Below are 23,588 nucleotides of genomic sequence, written 5' to 3'. Positions count from 1 at the left end.
ATTTTTTTGATTCAGTAAAATAGCATAAATTGACTTACATTTATATGATGATTTTCTAAGTACTTCTTCCTCCACACAGTAGCAGAGGAGATCATCTGATTGTTGGGTTTTTCCTATATATTTAAGTTTTTACCTTAAATTATTAAATGCCTTTTGAGAATTGTTGTGAATTGGTACTATATCTATAAATCTGAAATAATATTAAATTGCATTTTAATAATCAATCGATCCTCATGTCCTTGGTGATCCACCTGCTAATATGACACAATGTGTTTGATGGTTGATGACTCATAAGAAATAAGGCACAGATATCTTTCCTGTAGGAATAACTAAGTGTAACTGTGTAACAAAGAAGTGTGTGTTTGAACTCACCCTCATTTAGCAACATGTCACACACAAACGTACTGTTCATGCCACATTTATTTACTTCACATCTTGTTACCTATAGTTACAGGAGAATTTCACCACTTGTGTTAGTCAGCTAGTAGGTACAGAGGACAGCGATTATTTTGACTGCCACCTTCTCTCAGCTTCACATTTTAAAAGAGCATCTGCAAGCTAGTACAACTCCACAACACTTTCCACGAGTGACATCACCAAAGCTCACAAAAAACAAAAATGTGAATACAACCACAGATTTTCATCATTAAGCACAGGGTTTTATTTGGGAGTAGCCATATACAGAAATACGACAAAGACACATGTTCTTTTACATATAATATGCAGTTTTTTATCATCACAGTATATGTTTAGATAAGACACTGTAGAATGTGTGGCCACCAAAAATTTGGTTGGTTAAAATGAACACATTATCAAATACTTTGCACAAATGGCATCATTAAACACTGAAACCACACAGCGCAACTTCTAAATGCTTTAAAAAATTCTCCTACTGCATTTAACATAACTGCGTCACGACTCTATGACAATTACTACTTCTACTAATATTAAAACATGCCTAAAATTCCCACGAGAACTAGTCAGTCGGTGTTTTCACAGTGCAAAGATCATGTCAGGATGTTTAAACAGCAGAGGCAGTTGTTGCCATGATAAAGTGTTGAGATATACACCGGGTTTTACTCACTTGAATAAACAGACATCAGTGTCAACCATGGGCTGTTGTACAAACATATGGTATTAAATAGTGAGTTGGAACTTCAAATGACTATATAAAGCTTTTTTCCATTACCACTAAATTGTGAGGCCATAAGTCAACACGATGGAACATAACCAATCTGTGACCATGTTGTGACACCTAAAACTAACTGCAAAGCCAATCAATACAGTAAACGTAGTACGTTTAGCCTTGTTTCAGCTGTACCAGGGTCAATTATTACTTTACATTTATAATTGTATAAAATTGTACAACATTTAAACTTGGCGACTCTACTCCTACAAACAAGGGAAATCGGGGCATTATTTAAAAAGTGCTTGATGTATTCATTTAAATATTCAGGTCTGTACATAGCTAAACTAGTAATCTGTGCCGTTCCATTGACAAAATGTTCCAGTGGCACCAGTTTGTGTGTCTGTTGGCTGGAGGTAGCTTTCAATCGTTTTCTGTTCTAAGTATCAAGATAACCTGGTCACAGCTTGGAGATACGATTGTGTTTTGCAATGAATCCAGAAGGAAAACGTCACAATGCAATGATGTATTTACATTCTCTGTTCCCGTGTGCATGGAAATATTAAACATTCAGTCAGTCTGTAGAACATTTCACCTGATGAATGCAGAAATGGGAAATATATAAATATTTACAAGAGTGACCACATAAGCCCAGAAATCAAGAGCAAGTATCAAAAACAGAAGAACAAAAAACTACCTCACATGAACCTTCATCAGACATCTTCAAAACCATTCTTCTTTCCTTATCTAGAAACCCTGGACACCCCAGCAAACCTATCATTCCCAGTGTCAGCCCTAACTGACTGTCGGTCTTTGGCACCTGCTTCAAGCTTTTCCTTCCTTCGTCCTGACTAAGCACCACCAGCTAACACCTGACTGCTGTCAGCCATGTCACAGCTTCTCTTCTCTTTCTTCTCCTGAGCAGCGTTGCTCTGTTGTTGGCACAGATCCTGGATCAGTTTGGATTTGAGAAAGCGCCTATAGGAGTCTTTCTCCATCAGAGTGTAGATCATCTTCTGGGCATCGTCAAAACAAGAAGGGCAAGCGTTCTCCACGTTCTGTCTTGTTTTTTCTCTGGTCGCTGCATCTAAGTTTACCTTAAAGGTCACAGAATGAAAGAAAAGGTAAATGTACTGATCTGATGTATTCACTTATCAAGAGCCTAAAGCTGCCAGAGAAACAGCAACTGTTTTTGGTAATAGAGATCATTGCTGATGTGAGGCAGGAGAAACGCATGGGCTTATGATTATATGTGAAAAAGTAAAGAAGAAAGATATCTTAAAAGTAAATGTGGAATATTTTTTACTTGAAGGTAAATGTTCAGGTATAGTATTGGGGTGTGGTGAGTCATATTTTACCCGCCCAGCAAATAATCTTCTTTTTATGCAGAAGGATTTTACTCTTATAAATCAAATTGATTTTGTTTGTCATTTTATTTCAGTAGTGTTGTGATTACCTCATTAGGAGCTTCTGCACCAATATATTTCTGGTAGATCTGCTTGGCTCTGGTTGCTAGCTTGGTAGGTGCAGTCTTCTTGTAGTCCTCGCAAGCCATCCAGAAGTCCATGTTTTCCTCACTGAACTCTGACTTTAGGAAGCTGGTGAAGACTGTGCGACCCACTAAACACAGAAAGAAAAATGTGTCTCTTTTGATCCAACCGTGCTCAACAGCCACATAGTCCATTTATTCATTTATTTAACTTAATAACTTTAGCTAATATATATTAACTATTAATAAACTATTAATTAATAACATTGCAATTAATAATGTTGTTTACTCGTTGGTAAATTGTTCGTAAACCAGCTGGAACTTTCCAGTAGCCATCAAGCTCATGTTCACAGATGACCTTTGTAACACTTGTATAAAGCACATGTAAGTAGGCCAGTGAAGTGGTGATTGTGTAATTTAGTGCGAACCTTGTGTCCCGCTTCTCTAACTGGTTAATTTCGTTTATTCATGTTTATTTCTTCTTTTCTGTTTTTTTTTCTTAGGTTTAGATAAAATTTTGGTCAGAATTTTGGCACAGCGCAATGTAATTATATAAACATATATTTTAACACTACTAATGATTAGTAAAGACTATTCCTTTGTTGTGAAATAAGTATTTACCAAAGTTTAATTAAGTCTCAGTTTAAACATTATCGTCATTGTAAAGCATTGCCAAAAAGATAAAGCAGTGTGTTAATGAAGCAAAATGAATAAGCCTCAACAGAGTGTAATAAATGCTCTAATATAATGGTGTGGCAGCCTTCGCACTCATCAAAGCCAGTCTAATTTTCTAATTTGGCTGCCTGCCTGATGAATAATGCAGCAGAATTAGCTAGAGCAGTCCAATTTCAGGTAGCAGCACCTGCCCAGACTTAGCCAAAAATTATGCCACCTCCCCAATAGGAGATTTAATCAGCTCCCAATTGCACATTAGTTGCCAGAAAACAATGAATCATGAATACATAAATTCTGAGTGCTGGGTAAGAATTTTACCAGCGTGTCCAAGTGCAGGACTCCAGTGGCGCGTTCGTGTCATGCTACAAAGCAATGTAAAACTGATTTACTTTATATTTAAAAGCTGCATCTTGTCTCACATGTCTAACATGACTACAAGAAGAGTTTGAGGAGACCTTTGAGGTCTCAATGTGGTAAACAAAAGAAATAGCAGTAGCAGCTGACAGATGTAGTATGGACAGCAGAAGGAAGCCATAACTATGTTGGAGGTCATGGAAAGAAGCAGGTCAGAACTCCGCTGGTTCCCGTAAGGCCATTGCTCCCCATGCACACGCAGACAATATGATTCTCAGAGGTCTTATGCATCATGCATCCGCACGCACACACACAGACACACACGCAGAGACACACACACGTGCACTCTGCACTGGTCAGCACGCCCTGAGAGGCCATCTAGTAGTGCCTCGTGACACGTAGCAAAAGCTAGAGCATGAGAATGTGCTGGAAAGTGCTTGAGTGTGTGTGTGTGTGTGCTGCATTTGCGTGTTTGTGTGTCCCAGCCAAGTCCCCTTAACTTTCTTTTAACAGCAGTAATGAGCACAGTGATGATACTTAATTAGCCAAACCCAACCATCTGCTACGCTGCGCTTATTTTGACTCTGCAGCTTGATTTTCAGCATCACTTTTGGGATTAGCAAAGCCTTACTGTCAGCCCTTACAGTGATATGCTAAAGCCAGTATTTCCCATGATTGCAGCTGTATTGTACTACATGAAAATGATTAAATATATAAAGCCAAAGGCACATTTTGCTGAGAACAAATGAGTGAAGCTTCTGCCGGACAGCTGATGGCATTATTATTACTGGGATGAAAAAGTCAGAAGTTCTTCCAGCTAGCTTTGAATTAAAAGCCTCATCTGACTTGTTCTAATTCAGATCCAGTTTTTTATGTGTAAAACTAATGTAACACTTACTTTCACTGTTCAGCACATGGTTGAAAGACTCCTTCCATGTCTCCACCTCAGCTCTATTAGGCACCCTAAAACACAAATGATCAATGCCATTTTAAGTAAGGTTGCACAGAAAAACATTTTTACATAACGTACATATGTACATTTTCACCGTGTCTCTAGTCTTTTTGCAGTACTTTCTCCAAAAACGTGAAGTAGCCACCAAACATCTCTTAAAAACATAGCAAAACATGACAACAAAGATATCTGTATGAGATGTCTTTTGCTGTAAATAGAAAGACACATTCAAACCCCAGTCGCAACAATTCAATTATCAAAATGACAGCAAATCAAATCATACCAACGCACGTCATCTGACAGCAGCAAGCCCAGACTATAGTAAAATGATCATTTTCAGTAATAAAAGACTAATATAGTCAGCATTTAGAATCATAATTTGCATTATACACAACGTTATATAAGCGCCACATCGAGTCTTTGTGTTGTGCATAAAGTGATTGATACTGCTGCTGTGCAATTATAGCAGGAAAACTGAATATTGATCATCCATAGCTGTCTCGGGATGCTGCTAAAAAACAAAGGTCAATGCGAGCGGGGTCAATGCAAACGTTCTCATAAAGAACAATAACAGGCTTCCCGTGGGAAGACGCACTCTGGAAGTGCAGAGAAATCTGATAGATTGTGCTCTTTGGTAACATAATTCGATTTCAGAATTTATACAGAATTTATCAATTATAAAAGCTTAATGACTGTTAGCCACACAAGTCATCACGTCTATGTCCAATTACAGGAGGCACTGGCTATGCCACTGGGCCAATATTTTTTTTTAAAAACAGTACTAAATCATTTATTTTCCATGAAATGAAATGGTTCTTCAGCTTATTGCGTCAAAGTGAGCTCATCTTCTACGTGGAAAGATGCATCCATCTATTTTCTAATCACCTCCCTATCTCTTTCCCAACAAGCCTCAGATAACAGAGAAGTCCCGCGAGTTTCAGTGATTCATTTAGAGGCACATCAATATTAAGGGTCTGCAACTTGAATTGAAGCACGAGGCAGGATTTTCTTATCTGTACCATGTTAGGTGTTAGTCGCTGAGTTTAAAGTCAAAAATAAACTGTGGGGAAATGTTTTATTCAGCTCTGCATCAATCTGAAGGATCTAAAACAGACACCGCCATCACATTTTTAAGCAGTTTCAACTCCTTCAGATTGGAAACGCAATATACTTTTGAAGGCAGCATGTGTGGCAGGCTTGGTTTTAGTTTTCATCATAAAAATTCTCTCTTTCGAAGGAGGCTTGATGTGCGACTTAGCACATAGAGCACATCTTTGAAACAGCAAATTCAGCTGGGAGAAGCTTGTTCCTCTAACCTTTTTGCAGCAGCCGTGGTTGATTTTTCTTTCATCTGCTTCTGATCTGCTGCTTGAGGTTCAGGCTTCTGGAGTAAGAAGCTTATTTTGTGCTTGATGTCTTTGGCACTGTGGAGAGGCAGAACGAGAGGACCGTGAGCAAAATGCATTACAGAAAATGTCAGTGTGTTTCCATTAGTGATATCTGCACAGAGACTTCCTTTATCTATGTAAACAAGTGGTTAACAGCTTGTCAGCTAGTTCCTCTTTTTCTATATTTAAATTGAGTTGCTGTTGTAAAATAACAGCTCTTATATTTTTTACATGTACACACATCATATTCAAAAACAATGTTTTTAATTTTTTCTCTTTCTTTCTTTCTTTCTTTCTGAAATAATGCTTTTATCCACCTGTTGTTCAAGGAATGCACTTACCTTTTCAAGCATGTCGCAGGCAGTGTTGCAAGTCCTTTACACATGATGGAAGGTTAAAAATCTAAAAATCCAAAGTCAGTTCTGTTGTTTTAAATGACAACAGAGAGGTAACCACACAGTTGTGAGCAGCGGTGTTTTTGCAAGAGTCCTTCAGTATCACACAGCAAGCTGTGCTTGTCTCCACCCCCAGCAGTGGTTTTATACCTCCAAAATGGACTGACAATCCCACCAGACGGGCGAGGGGTGGGGTGGGGGAGTGTAAGACATTTAGAAAGGGACAACAGAGAAGGAGGAACAGAGGGAGAGAAAATAGGGGAAAATTTACAACAGATGGGATCATATGTAACCACAATAAAAGGTGTTTTCCACTGAGGGATTTAAGGCATTAGAGAAACTGGTGAAGTCATACATCACGTGGAAGAAAACAGAGCTTTTTCAAACCGAGCAAATCTAAAATCCAGACCTGGAAATTGTCACGGGACTCTTGTTTTCAATGCATTCTGTGAGGTCATTGTTGGAAAATGTGACCTTTGTTGCTGGACCTACTGTTAACTCAGCTTACAGCAGCGAGTGTTTATATTCAAGCATTAACAACCGTTTTTTTATACGACTGTACCTAAAGAGAATTATGTGCTACATAGCATTATTAATAATGTGATGCATGCAATAAATACATTTCAGTAAATTAGATGATTTCAGGATTCAATCATATTCTCATCAAATCAATAATTGCCTTGAATGTTTTGCAGCAGATCTGTCCACCAGGACACTTGTATCAAAAAGGGTGTATGCCACAACTCCCTACCAGAAACACATTTTATAACGTTTATAATATACACTAATAAGCATCCTGAATGACAGTTTATTATGTGTTACAGAAAACAGTAATGGTTTCATTCCAGCAATTTGGCCATTAGAGATTTATTTACAGTAGATCTCTTAAAAGAAGCATCAATATGGGACTTAATCCGATGCGTTGTTAATTGGCACTCTCTGAGGCTAACTCTAATGAACACTGCAGACATTGTAACTGTTGGTCTCCTTTTTGTTGGCTTACTGCTAATCAGAGTCTTTTCTCTCTACTTAGCTAAGCAGCTCGTGTCATGACATGATGACTACCTTGGAGCTGTTGTTTTGAAGAGTTTACAGCCTGAAAATGAATCCGTCTGAAAAGTAATTATGCAGTTTTCCCATTCCTTCACAAATGAATAACTGTCTCTCTGTGTAATTCTAATTGTCCTCATCGGGTTTCTCATTTCAGGATTTGGTTTATAATTGAAAATACAAAAAAATACTCAGAGTTTAACTTTCTGGGTTCTCAGTGGTGGTTTGACTGTGCCATTAGCTCTGTGGAAGTCTACAGCCAGGGATCACATAGCACATATCATGGACACGTAGTCAGAACAAGACAGGAAATGCTGCCAATGCTTATCTCTATTTTTACCTATAACTAGCTAAGTTACAGTGATAAAGAAGTGAAAGCAACCTATAGGACAGGATGCTGTTCTATGGTGATTACTGTACCATTCATCATGCATTCATTCTGTAATACAGTGCCTTCTTTTCACTTCAGTTGGGTTTTTTTCTCTCTTAAAGCTACAGTATGTTTAGCTTTTACATCTAAGTTCTTTCATTATAGTAGGTGTGGCCATGCCCTGCTGACAAAAGCCGTCCCTGAGCTATTGTCAGCAATGCTCAGATCAGCTATCATATTCCTCATGTTCATTTTATACATTAGCAGGAAGCTACTTGAACTACAGGAAAGGTCAATGAAAATGTATCTTAAGTGTTAAGAGGGTGCGGTAGCAAGTAAACTACAGTATACTGCAGTTTTTTATCACAGCGGATAAACTGCAAATCATTTTCCTCAAGATGTGTGAGTGTATTAACTGTTTTAGCACTATGGCAAGAAAAACATCTGAGATCACCAAGAAGGGAAGACCACCTCCCACAATGACAAGAGCAAGAGTTTAATGAGAGCAGGCGAGTTCAATATGAAACTCGGCATGTCTCTCCACATGTGAGAAAAAACAATTGTTTTGAGAATTACACAACCCTGATTTCATTCGTCAAATTACTTGCGCAAGTTTAGAGTCAATATTATGTCTTTTAAATTTTTCAGTTTTTTCATTTTGTAGCTTTAGCTTAAATTTCTGAGTCTCTGAGCTCAGTCTAAGTCATAGAATACATGTGGTTTAATAATCCATTGTAGAAAGCAGCAGGTTAACCTTGTGAAGTCATTATAATAAACCTAATCCTAAAACATTCTATGAAGGATGGTTAGAGAGCAAGTCAGAGAGCAAATTCAAAAAGAGACACAGGAATGCTTTTATTTGAGGCTTTTGCATGCAGGTCTTTTACTTATAATTTTTTATCTGGTAAAGATGCTTTAATTTAGCTGTCAGTTAATGGTAAATATCTTACCACCATAAAAGTGTATAAACTCTCTTTAAACAGAAAGGGTATGTTTTATCTGGTCTGTTTGTTTTGTTTAATCACCCGTTATTAGGTGTGTTGGGGTAAGTAGGTTTTAGAAAGTAACCACACACCACTATCCTTATGCAACCTTATCAGAAGTGGGACTCATCATCTAAGACGGCAGAAGAGAAGCTTACTAGTTTCTGCAGTGCTGTTGTGCTTTTGCACATTAAATGCCACAGAATGGGGCGTTTACAGGTTCTATAAAAACACATTTTGCTTTGTTTACATTTTGCCTACATTTCCTCACTACATTACACATTTTCTCACTACCTTAGACGATCATTTTATAGCACTGTCAACTTCAGTTTTTCCTCTTACTGTAGATCAGAACTGTCAATAATCTTGACAGTTCTGATCAAGTATAAAAACAACAATCAACTTAGTCAAACTCCAAGAAACGGCAGTGCAGCACTAAACCTGCTGACCCTATCGAACTCAACCCACTCCACTTCTCATTGTAATCCAACTGTCAATATGGGACAAAATGTGCCGCTACAAATTTCATCAAATTACACACAGACCTTGAATTACTGTGTGACGCAACTGAGACTCGGGTAAGGTGCTGTATTATAGCTGACCCTGTTTCTATTGTTTCCAAAACATCTGAGCATTTTAGTCTACTCTTCAATCTCTGCATGGTCTTTACTATATAAGGTGCCCAGGGATTGGTAAGCTTGTAAATTACTAAATGTTTTCTTTATCAAATTAAACTAAATCCAGTAAATTCAAACCAGTGGAAGGTTGGAATCTTATGAAATGCTGCTCTGAATTGTTTAAATGGAATTCAAAAGTCCCCCACATGACTTGTTTTGTGGCTCTGACGAGTCCTCTGCTGCAATTTCCTCCTACTTTACGACTCCAAGCATCTCCTTAAGAACTTTTTCTGACTTCGAGCAATATTCAATCATCCATGTATCTATCCTTGAATACAGAAGCCAGTGAACCAGTCCAAAGTGATTTTTTGAAGATGCAGCCAAGTGGCTATTGTTATGGTAATTCTTTTTTTGAGTTTCTGACGGCATGCTTCATTTAAAGGTAAGGAGCCACGAATGGTGGAGGATATTAATGCAGAAAGGCATGTTTTAACGAATAAGTCACGAACTAAAATGGAATACTGAACAAAAGAGGCTGCTTTGTGTTCTAAAGCACTGCATATCAATCAGGGGTTAAAATCATTATCCTGCGACCTGTAATTATTTTTGAACAATAAGCCTGCAGAACAGCAATCGCATTGCAAAGAATAAATTTGAGATCTGAAATTTACCCACCCCAGTGTTCTGTGCTTTCCCTCTGGCCAGTTGGAATTGCATCCAGCCCACATGCTCTAAGCTTGTTTTCTAATAGTATATAAGACTATGTGTCTTCATCAGCAGCGGCACTTTTAAAATAAGCAAAATAAACATGTATCAAAAAACGTAACCCTGTAAAACCTGGACCATGAAATACATGCCTGAAAATTTTAATCTTAACCTAAACCCCACCAAATTAAATTAACATATTTAATTATATATATATATAATTAAATATATATAAACATATATATATATATATATAGAAGGACAGGCCCCTGCACGGTATGTACCACTGGCAGATAGAGGAAGTGGCTCACATCCAGAAATCTTACCAGTGGCTGGACAAAGCTGGACTGAAAGACAGCACAGAGGCACTAATCATGTCAGGACAGGAACAAGCTCTGAGCACAAGATCCATAGAGGCTGGGGTCTATCACACCAGGCAAGAACCCAGGTGCAGGCTGTGTAAAGATGCCCCTGAGACAATCCAGCACATAACAGCAGGGTGTAAGATGCTAGCAGGCAGGGCATACATGGAACGCCAGAACCAAGTGGCCGGCATAGTGTACAGAAACATCTGTGCCGAATATGGCCTGGAAGTCCCGAGGTCAAAATGGGAGACGCCCCCTAGGGTGCTAGAGAATGACCGAGCTAAGATCCTGTGGGACTTCCAGATACAGACGGACAAAATGGTGGTGGCTAATCAAGAAGGAACACGAGAAGCTCGAGAAATACCAAAGGCTCAGAGAAGAGCTCGAGAAGATGTGGAGGGTGAAGGTAACAGTGGTCCCAGTGGTAGTCGGAGCACTAGGTGCGGTGACTCCCAAACTAGGTGAGTGGCTCCAGAAGATCCCAGGAACAACATCTGAGATCTCTGTCCAGAAGACCGCAGTCCTAGGAACAGCTAAGATACTGCGCAGGACCCTGAAGCTCCCAGGCCACTGGTAAAGGACCCGGGCTTGAAGGATAGACCGCCCGCATGGGCGAGTGGAGAATTATATATATATATATATATATATATATATATATATATATATATATATATATATATATATATATATATATATGGATGGATGGATGGATGGATTACACTTGGCGTTACAGGGGTGAACAACCCAATGAGAACTCAGTACAGGTAATGACATACCCTGATCAGGTATAATATTATGAGCACTGACAAGTCAATTACCTGATTAGCTCTTCATCATGGCACCTGTTAGTGGGTGGGATATATTAGGGAACAAGTGAACATTTTGTCCTGAAAGTTGATGTGCATGGGCAAGCATGAGGATTTCAGTGAGTTTGACAAACTGTGATGGCTAGACCCCACAAGACTTGTGGGGTGTTCTGGGTCTCCAGTTGTCAGCATCTAAAAGTGTTCCAGTGAAGGAACAGTGGTGAACCAGAGACAGGGTCAAGAGCGGTCAAGGCTCACTGATGCACGTGGGGAGCGAAAGTTGGTCGGTGTGGTCCCATCCATCAGACGAGGTACTGTAACTCACTTCGCTGAAAAAGTTCATGCTGGTCTTTATTAGACAGAAAGGTTTCAGAATACACAGTGCATCACAGTTTGTTGTGTATGGGGCTGCATCAGTTGCAGAGTAGTCAAGGTGCCGACGATGACCCCGTCCACCAACAAATGTATCAACAATTGGACCACGGAGCAAAGGAATAAGGTGCCCTGGTCTGATGAATCACATTTTCTTTGACATCATGTGGTTGATCAGGTGCCTGTGTGTTTCTTATCTGGGGAACATCTGGCACAGGGATGCACTATGGGAAGAGGGCATGCTGGTGGAGGCAGTGTAATGCTTTGGGCAATGTTCTGTTGTGAAACTTTGGGTCTTGCCATCCATGTGGATCTTACTTTGACAGGTACCACCTACCTAAACAGTGTTGCAGACCATGCCTGCAGTACCTGCCTGCAATACCGACTTTCAGGTCAGTACTGCAGGGACAATCTTAGGCAGGTGCTTATAATCTTATGCCTTATCTGTGTATGAAAAAAATACTGAATGATGATTTTTGGTAACTGCCAAACAATGTCCCAACTAAGGCCACCATATCAGAAAGCCGATGTGTGTCTTATCTACTGCTTGATGGAAATAATATAAAATATAACCAGAAAAATCCATTTGTAATGTTTTCACTTCTCTGTTTGCACCTGGTGCAGTTTTATGTCAGGAGAATAAATTATCTGCCGGTAGGTAGACTGTGACTCTAAAATCTCTGTTTCTTTGCTTTCTTTTGTTGTTTCTATATTGAAATAGTGAGTATAGAAGGTAAATCATTAGGCACCTCAGATGAATACGTGTAAGCTTGATGTTCCAGTCTTTGTCAGCACTTTTTAAACTGTTGGTTCTCAAACTGAGCAAGCTGAGCAGGTTGTTTTGATCAGCTCATTAATCTCAACCCAAAGGGACAGACTTATTCGTCATCAGTCTTGCTCACGGGTAATATAATAAAACAAGATTAAGTGATAAGCAAGCTGAGGTTTGTTCAAAGTCTGGAGGATAACCTTCTGATAAATGCATCCTTGAAAATGAGGATCATTTCCTTCTTTCCTTCTCTTTGTCCCAGCAACTCTTTTTCGCATGACCTCATAGCCAAAGCTGCAGCCCTGCATTATTCTTCCCTTTGATCTGATACCTAGCAGCAGCTTGAATTCTTGTCTCCAAAAGTTCTAAGAGCGTACCTTTCACATTTGTAGCCAACATGTGGAGGCATTTAAACAACGGAGGGCTGCCAGCATTTCCCTTTTAAGGTAGAATGATTTCCAAACAGTGAGAGCAGTTCTTTTAAAATTGGACGTACTCAGGGAGGAGATTGTTAGTGTTGTTTGTGCTTTTGGTGGATGGTATTTTCCCGGCGCCCCCATCATCTTCTGATGTGCTTTTGGCTTTTGCTTTTTTTTTTGCTTTTTTTTTTACAAGTTTTGCAGTGAACTACTTCAAATATCCAGCCTAAAACCACCGCCTTCTACAACTTATTTACAGAAAGCATTAAAATGATGTTCTGTCAAGAGAAAGCCAATTCACCGACTACATGCTCATAAGTGAATGAAGCACTTTTAGCCATTCTATATCAGCTGCAGGGTAGAAAATGTGGTTATAATAATACTGTAAAATTTAGGGCTTTTTGTAAAATGTAAATGAAAGCAGACTATAATAACTCGAAGCTTCTTTCATTTTAAATATAATCATCAAAAAACGAAGATTTTGAGCATGTTTCCCCATGTGCTATGTTGCCTCTTCTTTTAACAACACTCAAAAACAAGGATTTGATAACAGAACATTCCAGTTGCTGTAGTTTAGAAATGGAACTGTTTTGTCTGCTCAACGTTCAGGAAGCTCTTTGTCATATTTTGGTTTCTCGGTGAACCCAAAGCTTTTCACTTTCAGGTTGGAACTGCAGACAGGCCAGTTTAGCACCTATACCCTTTTTTCTACAGCGCAATGATGTGCAGAATCTGGGTGGACATTTTGTTCCTGAATTAAACAAGGCCTTCCCTGAAAAAGATGTCATCTGGATTGCGACACAGTATGTGGCTCCATTCCCAAACCTGTGTTTGTAACTCAGTATCAACGGCGCCTTCACAGATGTGCAAGTTACCCATGCTATGTAGCCGTTTACCGTCACAGTTGCTGGTCTTTGAATCATGTGCCGCTAACAAGCCAGATGGTCCCGTTCCTCTTTGGCCCTAGGGATGTGCTGTCCCCGACTTCCAAAAAAGAATTTCAGATTTTGATAGGTGCGATTGTGCCGTGTCTGGCGTTTGTTTATAAATGTTTTCCGTTGCATGCAAGAGTTTTCCTGAGCTCATGAGCTGAGATCTGCTACAGATTTTCAATGCAGTGCTGTCTGAGGGCCTCAAGCCATACAAAAATATTTTTCAGCCTTGTGCCTGGAATACAGAGATTTCTCTATAAATGTCCTTTATGTATATTTTATACCAATTATGGCAAAACTCCCTTTGCAGTTTAGCAATGAAAACATTTCTTCCTATCTGTTTTAAGTTTTCACTTTTCTTATGTTATTTTAGTAATTCAAGCACATCTTAAATGATTTGCAGATTTTTGTCTTTCACTTTTAGTTCCATTTTACACAAGTGCTCAACTTTTTTGTCTTCTTTCACTTTCTTGCTGTCTCCATGATGCTGAATGGGTACAATATAACACCCCGGCAGCTCACAGGAGTGCTGAGCGACTAAAACCGAGCTTCACAAATCAGACCGAACAGATCAGCAGCTTTTCATATAACATATATTTTGTTTCTCCTTCACGGTTTGGCTTTCCAAATAATGGTGTGGGGTCAGGTAAAATGGTTCTGTTTGGTTTCTGTCAGCATGGAACTGATAATGAATTTTGCCATGCTATCTCCTGCTGCTAACCAGACAGCAGGATATGATCAGCGCACCAGAGGCCAGGCTTACACAGCAGCAAGGTGATGATGGCTCTGTGTGTTCCTGGCACATGCAGAGCTTCACACAGACATGTGTGTGCTTCTGGAAAATGCACAGAGGATCCAAATTTGAATTACACACGTAAAGACAACAGTAAAGTGAACATGAAGTCTAGGTACACAATTCAATGGCACAATTTGAAAATATACATTATTTTATCTACTAAATTTGCCCCAGTTTTCAATTTATTTTGCATTTAAAACTTTCTGAATATATTGATATTGTGAAGAAAGGGAAAAAAGCTACAATGTACCTTGGCTCTTAAGCTTTACCAGTTAGTGCCAGGTAAGGATGTAACAAAGACAGGTCAAATCACCAAAAATGAATTCACACAGAAACTTGTTTTAACGTAGGGCAAAGGATTAGGTAGAAGAATATGCTTGAACCAATCTTGGTCCTAGAATGTCACTGTTAATGAAAAATTTCAAGTTTTTTTGGAAGAAAATATCTTCCAAATATCAAGTTCAGGCAAAATAAATGTTTTTTGTGAAGTCTGGACTAAGATGAGACTTTTGAATCCAGCAATAGGTTGGCAGTTCTTGGCCAAACGGCACCTCTGAGACTGCTCTGAGGTGAAACACAGCAAAACAAGAAATCTTTGAGCTCAGAAGACACAAAAAACAGGTCAGTTTGATTTCTATGTTTTTCTGACAAAAACTCCTAATTTGACATTGGAGGTTAAGTCTGTAAGTTACGTGGGGGCTTTTTTATGGGTTGATGGTGTTTATGTGGTTTCAAAATAGTGTTAATCTTCACTTTTCATGGACGCTTTCCGCAGCTTGCATTTCCCTAGCAAAACATTGCAGCTGATTGCTTGCTCAAAACAAGTGAAGTGAATAATATTAGCTGCACAGTGAGTTATTGTAGGTAACAGCTTGGTAGGTAGAAAACAGTCAGGGTTTTTTTCTTTTAATGGTGTGTTTAATGCATAAGGGTGTGTTTCCCATCACATTAATGGCTCCAAAGGTCAAGAGCAGCCTAGGCAGCTAGATATAGATCCCCATAAAGCACATCAGGTGGCAGGGAATAGCCTTGGTAAAATGGCTTAATCTCAGTAAATTATCCCACACAGGCTTCTCCTCAACCCCAATGATCTAGTCACCCCTCCGAGGAAGGACGACCTAGCCCTTCATAAGCTGTCAACTTTGTTCTCATCAGTTCTGTAGAGGACAGTTAGTGAAGGATAATTGCATATCTCATGTGGTAAAGAGATGCATCTGTCATTTGGAGAGACATTAAATGTGATGGGTAAATCTAATGCAGTCAAGGAGTACAGCTAGCCGTCCTACGATATCATCATTCCATTTTGATTTGAGTTGTTTACTGTGCTCTACAATTCCATTAAAAACATCAGTGCTTGCAAATGTATTACTTTTCACATTTGGGCCTACAAAATTTAAAGACTGAGGCATGATTCTACAAACAATGTATGTAAAGGATGTGTAAATAACCCAATATGAACTTAATGAAATTCTTTCACTTCAGTTATTTGTGAATCAGGGGAAAGTGTGACTGACACATCTACTGTGAAAAAACACAGAGGATGCATATCTCTTCAAAACAAAGTACTCCCAGAGGTAATATTACATAATACTGCACAACATAGATGTGAGACTGATTTAATTATTTTGATGATCGAGTAAGACAAAAGAAAAGGGGATAAACAAAGACGTTGGGACAGATTGTGAGGCAACCTTGAATATCTGTGCAAAAATGCTCTCCTTTTAAATGTAGAAGTTCTTTGATTTTTTTGGTTCGAATTGTTTTGAAACAATTTTGAAGCAAAGTATTTGCTTTATCCTTCTGTGAATTTGAATATATAAATTTTCTGAAAACCAAAGAAGCAAAACCAAAGGACTAAAGGAGCAAAGTCAGCCAATCAGAAACCAAACCCTTTTATGTATTCCTAAGGTTCAGCAAGTCCTCCAATTAAACTAATGGTTTGCATGGTATAATGATCCCTGGTGGCTCACAGAGTCATTGAAGGGGCGGGCATAGAAAAAGCTGACTTAAATAAGTGGAAGAAAATGGTTGTGGGACAAGGGAAATGGACAAGGATCTATAACTAGAATAAAAACATTGCAGTTACATTCCTTGCAACTGTGAAAAAATAGTTGTTGGCCAGTGATTACAGTGATGTTTTTTCAATGACCAGTCGTTGGCTCAGAGGCTGACTGTGCAAGTTCATTGCACATGGTCGCAATAATTTTGGTCATATGGTCTCCAACCACTCTTCTCCCCACTGTGACTCTAGCATACCCGACAACTCAAAGAGCTTTAGACAAAAAGCAAATACTTTCTCATGCAGCATTACTCTTTTATCATGTATACTTTAACTACCTGAACTCTGTTGCCAATTTAGAATAACTAATTAACCGAATATAAAAGTCTTTGGATTGTGGGAGGAAACCAGACTACATGTAAATGCCACACAGAAAGATTCACACAACACTAACCACCTTTTTGTTGACTTCTGAAGCCAAAAAAATTTAAATATTAAAAAGCAACAAAACAAATGAAAACAGCAGTTTATTTAAGACCATAATGACCAATGTCAGGCTTCATGGTGTCCTCCAGCCACTAGTGAAAAATGTGGATTCCCCAACCAGTTGGCAAGTGGTTGCTGGAAGGTGATGGTTGTTGCTTGATGGGACAGGTTGCAAGGAGGTTGCTGCTCGAAAAGCCACTTTGTGATTGCTTTGGTCTCTAACAGACTGTCACACACACATGTAGTCAGACTGCTTCAAAGACCAAAAAAAGTCTATGTCAGGAGTTAGAAAGACTGGTAAGGATACAAAGAACCCAGATTTAGCTCTGGATTATCATTGCTTTCTGTTTTGGGTTAAGTTAAGCTAATAGTAAAGAGGACTTTCTCCAAAAATTCTAAGACCTATTTGTTTCTCCACTCAAGAAGCGGCTTTTGTAGTCTGATTTAATGCCTTGCTAAAATTCCAGTCTGTGTTCCATTCCTTCTTTTGCTCACAGCAAATGTAGAATTTTTAGGAAAGGCCTACACTGATAAAAATCCAGTTAATTTTAAAACAATGTAATTTCCTACATCCGAGCTTCTCTGGATAAGGTACCATAACAGGAATGCTTGTTTAATGAAAAGTCATAGCTTGCTAAACGAAGGATGTTTTTTGTGGCGTTACTGTAAACTGTAAGTACTCGCTGCTTCGAATTATAAATGGGTTCCTCAGGAATAATTGTGAAGGCAGTTTTCATTATGCACTCACAGATGACTGTGAGCATATCGAACCCAAACAAAGTGCTAGACATTTCCAGATTCTGTTAAATGACCCTTAGCAGAAAACTCAGTGTTTTGTGCAAAGGAAGAGAGAGCGCTGCTATAGTGATTGTTTTTAGACACTGTCTGCAAGTCAGTCATGACAGGTCATAATGGGCTGTGAAGAGGCTACGTGTGGAACAACATGCAGGTTCACAATCAAAATCACTCTTCCTGGGTGGCCTCAAGCACTGCTTTCATGGAGACAGCGCTGATGGATGAGTCATTGGGCTGTGTGTGTTTCTGTGCATATAGAATCTGTGCCATGCTTGACAGTTTTAGCTTGGTGCCGTGAGCCCATCTGAAAATGTGTCAAATGATGTAATGCAAGTAGATCAACACAAGGTCGCACTTGGTCGATGAGGTATTTTTGGCCTTCTTGTTAATACAGATATTGGTTAAAAAAAGAAATCTGTTGAAAAATGTTCCACTTGCTTCCTGTCAAACTGATGTTTCCCATGTGCACTTCACAGAGTTCACAAAGAAAAGATTTCAAGTATGAGATCTTGCACGTCCTCTGTTGTTGATTTTTTTTTTAACTGTTTTTATTATTACAGCTTGTTAGCCTGACACCAAAAAAATCTTTTGTCTGTACTCAACAAAGCTTCACTTCAGCTCTGAATTGGCTCCTGTGGGCTGGACACTTCTAATGTTTGTTGACTTGGATACTGCACTCACCGCAAATCTCCTCAACACTAATTAAAATGTCAATGGTGCCACGTGAAAAAGTCCATTTTAATCACTCTCACAACTGATAACTGATTACTGAACTCATTCTTTGTGCATACAATGAGTTCACAAGTAGAAAGAAAGTTTGACCCAAACATTAAAATCAAACAGTCTGTGAAACTGTTACTGCAACCAGACAGATGGCGATATAAACACACACATAATTTGCACTTAAATATGATCTGTGGTTATGTCATATAAACACTGACAACTGCAGTCAAAGAGTGACCACAGGCCCCTCCGGAGACGAGCTTTAAGACTGTATGCCTGCAGACTGCAGCCTCGAAGTGTTTTTGCTGCTCATAATGTCCCCACCAGATCACCATGTTGTAGTTACAGGCCACAGCTGTTCCTGAGGGATGGTATGTGTAATAACAAAAGCCAAGGTCTCATATCACATGAAGGAAAAGGGATCCTCTGTTTATTGTCAGAGCACATATGGTGTATCAGGCATTCGGCAGAATGTTTTTAATAATAGCAGACTCCCTGTCAGACCTTGTATTTCTGCTTTTCAGTGTAATATTTATTGTGATACTCAAAACCAAAAAAAGAAAGAGGTAGAAAACAATTTTGGTGTCCTGAGGCGTGGTAATTATCTAGCTCCAACTCAGGTGGCATACATTTTTATTGTGTACCTGGGGCCCATCATGACCAGCTAAAGAGGTGAAAGCTGACAAATCCTACAAAGTCCTGGCAAATCCTGGCGGAAGAACATGTTTTACCTCACCTCCATAAACTAATACACAGATTATAGCAGTTCCAATGAAATAATGTCAGTACAAAAACATTCTCTTAAAATATGACGAGGTTTCTGGCACAAAGCTTCAAGGGCTCATTGTACAAGGGTAAACCATGAATTGTTTTCAAAAGATGGACATAGGCACTGTGACAACACCAGTCTATACTTTGACTTCTGGAATAGTTTTTTGAAAAGAAGTAATGTATTGTTACTTTTCTTAAAAGTAATCCAGTAATGTTACCTAATTACTTATCACAGAAAGTAGTTCATTAAACTACTTATTATTTAAAATGACCCGAAAAGCACTGTCACATAATTACCGCTGAAGCTGAAGCTACAGTCCCGCACACCAACACAGATCCCTGTCCTAATGATGACACACATAAACTCTTTCTTTTAGTGTTTATGTAAGAGCACAAAACCAACAACAACAAACTGAACTGAAAACCAGCCAAAAGAGACTTTAAAGCACTCGTCACAGTGATTCTCTGTAGAAACAGAAAAAGGTAGGAACAGAGACTACAATCATGGCTGCTCAACACTATCTTTGTTAACAGTTGAAGTTCAAGCTCTGGCTGCTGGGCTGGGTTCAGCATTCATAGTGTTAGCATGTTAGCAGTATATAACACAGTTGTTTCTCCCTGGACGTAGATTTAAAAAAAACAAAACCTTTGTAACACAAATAACTACATAATTGTAACTAGTGTAATTACAGAATTAACTAAAGTAACACACTACATTAGTACATTACTGAAAAAAGTAATACGATGTAATTACGATGACACATAAACTTCTTGTACTTTCGAGTTTAGCGACTTGAATTCATGAAGGCGAGACTTAGCATACTAATCAGCTACATCTAAGTCAGGCCATCTATCAGTTAAAAAGAGCCAAGTCTCTAACATTAAATGTTACTAATAAATTAGTGAGTCATGAAAAATATACTCACCCAAGAGGAAAACTATTCCTATAACCTCCAAATGTTTTTTGAACCAGGCTGCTAATATTACAGCTGATCATAGGAGTCTATGAGCAACCCTTAAGTGGCCAGTCTAGAACATGCAGTTTCTGACACTTCATTCTGGCTTCATTTTACAGCCCTTGAGGTTGCCACCTAGACTCAGCTTTATTCTTTTTAATCAATAAATTGCACAAGAAAAAGCTTCTTGACTGTGTTCGCTCATAATTAAAGTGTGCCTTACAATTAATACTAATGGTTTAAAATCATCAGCTCTCCATACAATGGAGTGCTTTCACAACAGCAGCATTTTTATTCACACAGTTATTGCTAATGGATTGGAGCTCAGGAAAATCTATTTCAGCTAACACTCACTGAGCCTGTGTTTGTCTGCCCAATCGATATATTGGTCTGTGAAATTGCAATTGAAGTTATCTTTGCATGCATGTGCGTGCAAACTAGCATGTGTCAGACCGTGTCTTTGTGCACGTGTTTGTCAGTTCATTGCCGATTAAATGGTCACACAAAGTCCTCCATTAGCGAGTCATGAGGTGTGTAATTTAGGATTTAAACTGCAGTCTGTGTTGTTGCCTCTCTCTGTTTGCCATGGAAAATACTATTTCAGGCCATTTCCTCTGAGCTGTTCTTCACTATCACACTTAAGGGCAAGGACAAGCGCATTGTACACAACAGTGTAGATTTAATCTGGGTTCAAACTTGTATATGGTGACATAAATGGATGTATGATTTTAAAAACATTTTTAAAATAACAGGTTTCTAATTAGACACAGCTGATTTAGATAAAGACGGGACTTTTAGCCACATTAAAACAACCAGATGAGGGTCACGGTACAGTCAAATGCTTCTACATTTAGTGTTTTGTTAAGTGTTTAAGCTCAGTATTTCACTCTGAACTGAAAAGCAGAAAATAGCAATCGGAACATATTGTTACTTGTTATGTAACTTAATGGCAGCATTAATTTAACAATACTCAAAAAACAAGAAAACGAGTCATGCTTATACCTAATCCATGGATGCACTTTAAGACTGAAACGATTGTTTTCCATTTTAAGTTAACAGACCAATTTAATGCATGCATAAATTATTAAGGTTCTTCTTGGCCAGTCAGTAACAACATGTACTGTTCTCTTTTTAAAAGCCTCATTAAAGTCAGACTGGGGATGTAGCTGTTACGTCCTTTGAAGGAAATTCAACAACAGGATCACATGGCACAAACCTGCTGCTCTGCTTTTTATGGGTCGAAACTTTCAGTGATAACAGTACTCAAATCTTCTTCTTGGATGTACCACTATCATATCAAATTTTCCATAGGTTTATGCATTTTAATCATTCTTTACTAAAGTTAAAGGAGAATTAATAATAAAAGGCTCAAGAAATCAGTGTTAATCAGTGTTAGACAACTAGAGAACGACAAAACTTACAAAAGCCCATGGCTACTATGGGACACATGAAAGGAAGCAGGTGCTTTTTATCCAGCTAAATGAATCTGCAGTCTCACCTGTACATATGTATGCCCAATATTCACTGTTCCTTAAGTTCATATTTGTGTGGTTCTCTATCTTTATCAAGTTACTTGTCTAAGATACAGCAAAAGTTATGCGAGATGCTGAAAAAGACTTTTTTTTTCTCTGCATTTATTGTACTTCCATTGGTACCCGTGAAGCTGTCCAGAGCACTAAGGAATGGTAATGAATTCAACCCGGACCACCAAGTCAGAGTACGCCTTGCCCCAAGTGTTTCCCCTTGCACTAAGAACACCCTTCACATGTCTCTCATTTATATAAAAACTGTGTAATGCAAAGCACTGATTCCATCACAGTCTTCCAGTCCTCCTGGCCAACTCGTCTCTTTCTCGCTCTCTCTCTGTACGTGTGTGTCTGCATTAACCACACTCTGTTTTTTAGATGTGGGCCCTCCTCCTGTTCTTACCTGCCAACACCTGAGCTGATTGCCTCACCTGATAGTGATCGGGGAATCAGCTGCTCCCTACTTAAGCTGAAGGATGATGTCCATTGTTGTTAACAAAGAAAGAGTTAGTAGAATTGGCTGTTCTTTGTTGGAATGTTAAACAACTTACTTTTTGCTTTGTTCTGCGTAGTACTGTACATCAGGACCTGTGGTGTGAGTTACCTGAGAGTGAGAGATTGAGCGAAAGGAGGATTTCAGTTTTGTGTGATGGGCAACTAAGAAGTTGAAGATCAGACCGCTTGGAGTTTCCACTGGCGCTAACAAGCTGAAGATCTCATTGTCTTTTTGTTAAATAATTCACTGTAAATAAATTCACTGAACTTGGTCATTGTGTCTGCATATTCAGTACTTTCAAAAAAAAAAGCTCAGACATTGACAGAACAATCCCTCCAGAGCTCAGACTATGCAGACTGCGCTCCGTTTAGTCATTTTCTCACTGTCCAGGAAGCTTAGCTGGAGAGGACATGAGAACGTGCTTTGGCACATCTCAGGGCAACAAGATGCAATGCTGCAAAAGATTGTGGAGTTGTTAACCTCTCCCTCTTCCCATCCTTTGCAAGCCTCCAGCAGCTCCTGCTCTGCCATTTTTGGACCCTCCTGAAAGAGAAATTTCTAATCCAGAGGTTTTTTCTAGTGATTTGGAAAAGGGGGGGGGTTGGCTCAATGTATGCTTGTGTTTAGACAGCAAAGTCACACATATGCCTCTGAAGGCACCAAGATCACTTTCATTATGCAGTTACTGCAGGAGTGAGCTTTAAAATTGGCACACACAGTGTTGAAGACTAACCCTAACCTGTCCTTAAGTAGGTAGGTCAGTATGTGATAAAAGATCAAGTCCTGAAACGGCAGCACAAAGTCTCCTCACCATATGACAAGGTAAGCAGAGTGTTGCTAATTATTTCATTGATTTTTGGATTCTGGCTGAAGAGGCAGGTTGGAGTAGAATGCTCTGAGAGCAACATTTCTTCATGGCTTATCTGAAGATTTAATGCATGAGCTGGCTGCTTTGATTAACTTGTGTATTTGTTTAGATAGATCCCATGATTCCTCGCGGCAGGCTGTTATGGTGTCCAGTGGAATTGCCCCCAAAGTTGGTGCAGAAACAAGAACAGAAGGATGATGTTGATCAGCCGATAGAATTTAGAGCATCGAATCTCAGCCCACGGGAGAGGCAGGGGAGAACTGCTGATGATGAGTGTTTGTATTGTAAGGGGACATTTTGCAAATTTGGCCAATGCCACCACCTGGCAGTAAAGGTGGGGATACTGGTGGGCAACGAGGACCCACTACCAATGTTTCTGTTACTGGCTAGTATATTTTTTTCAGA

General features: G+C 39.1%; 1 protein-coding gene across 1 annotated transcript; it reads right to left on the bottom strand.

Annotated features, from left to right (window-relative positions):
- Window positions 1–402: 402 nt before the first annotated feature.
- On the bottom strand, window positions 403–6,517 carry rgs4 (regulator of G protein signaling 4). The gene is made up of 5 exons (XM_003453543.4): window positions 6,326–6,517; window positions 5,913–6,020; window positions 4,543–4,607; window positions 2,583–2,746; window positions 403–2,223 (listed from the first exon to the last, which is right to left on the bottom strand). Exons 1-5 carry the CDS (start codon window positions 6,367–6,369, stop codon window positions 1,978–1,980), a joined length of 627 nt encoding a protein of 208 aa, XP_003453591.1. The 5' UTR covers window positions 6,370–6,517; the 3' UTR covers window positions 403–1,977.
- Between the last annotated feature and the right edge of the window lie 17,071 nt (window positions 6,518–23,588).

This window comes from Oreochromis niloticus, linkage group LG17, assembly GCF_001858045.2.
Source record: "Oreochromis niloticus isolate F11D_XX linkage group LG17, O_niloticus_UMD_NMBU, whole genome shotgun sequence".
NCBI classification, from domain to species: Eukaryota; Metazoa; Chordata; class Actinopteri; order Cichliformes; family Cichlidae; genus Oreochromis; species Oreochromis niloticus.
This window is presented reverse-complemented; position numbering and strand designations above follow the sequence as displayed.

What these genes read in the sequence shown, in the direction of transcription:
- rgs4 (XM_003453543.4), bottom strand. Translation starts at nt 6,369, where the DNA reads ATGTGTAAAGGACTTGCAACACTGCCTGCGACATGCTTGAAAAG. An exon ending in CCTGCGACATGCTTGAAAAG is followed by an intron (nt 6,021 to 6,325) that starts GTAAGTGCATTC and finishes GCCTCTCCACAG; the next exon opens with TGCCAAAGACATCAAGCACA. An exon ending in GTGCAGAAGCTCCTAATGAG is followed by an intron (nt 2,224 to 2,582) that starts GTAATCACAACA and finishes GTGACCTTTAAG; the next exon opens with GTAAACTTAGATGCAGCGAC.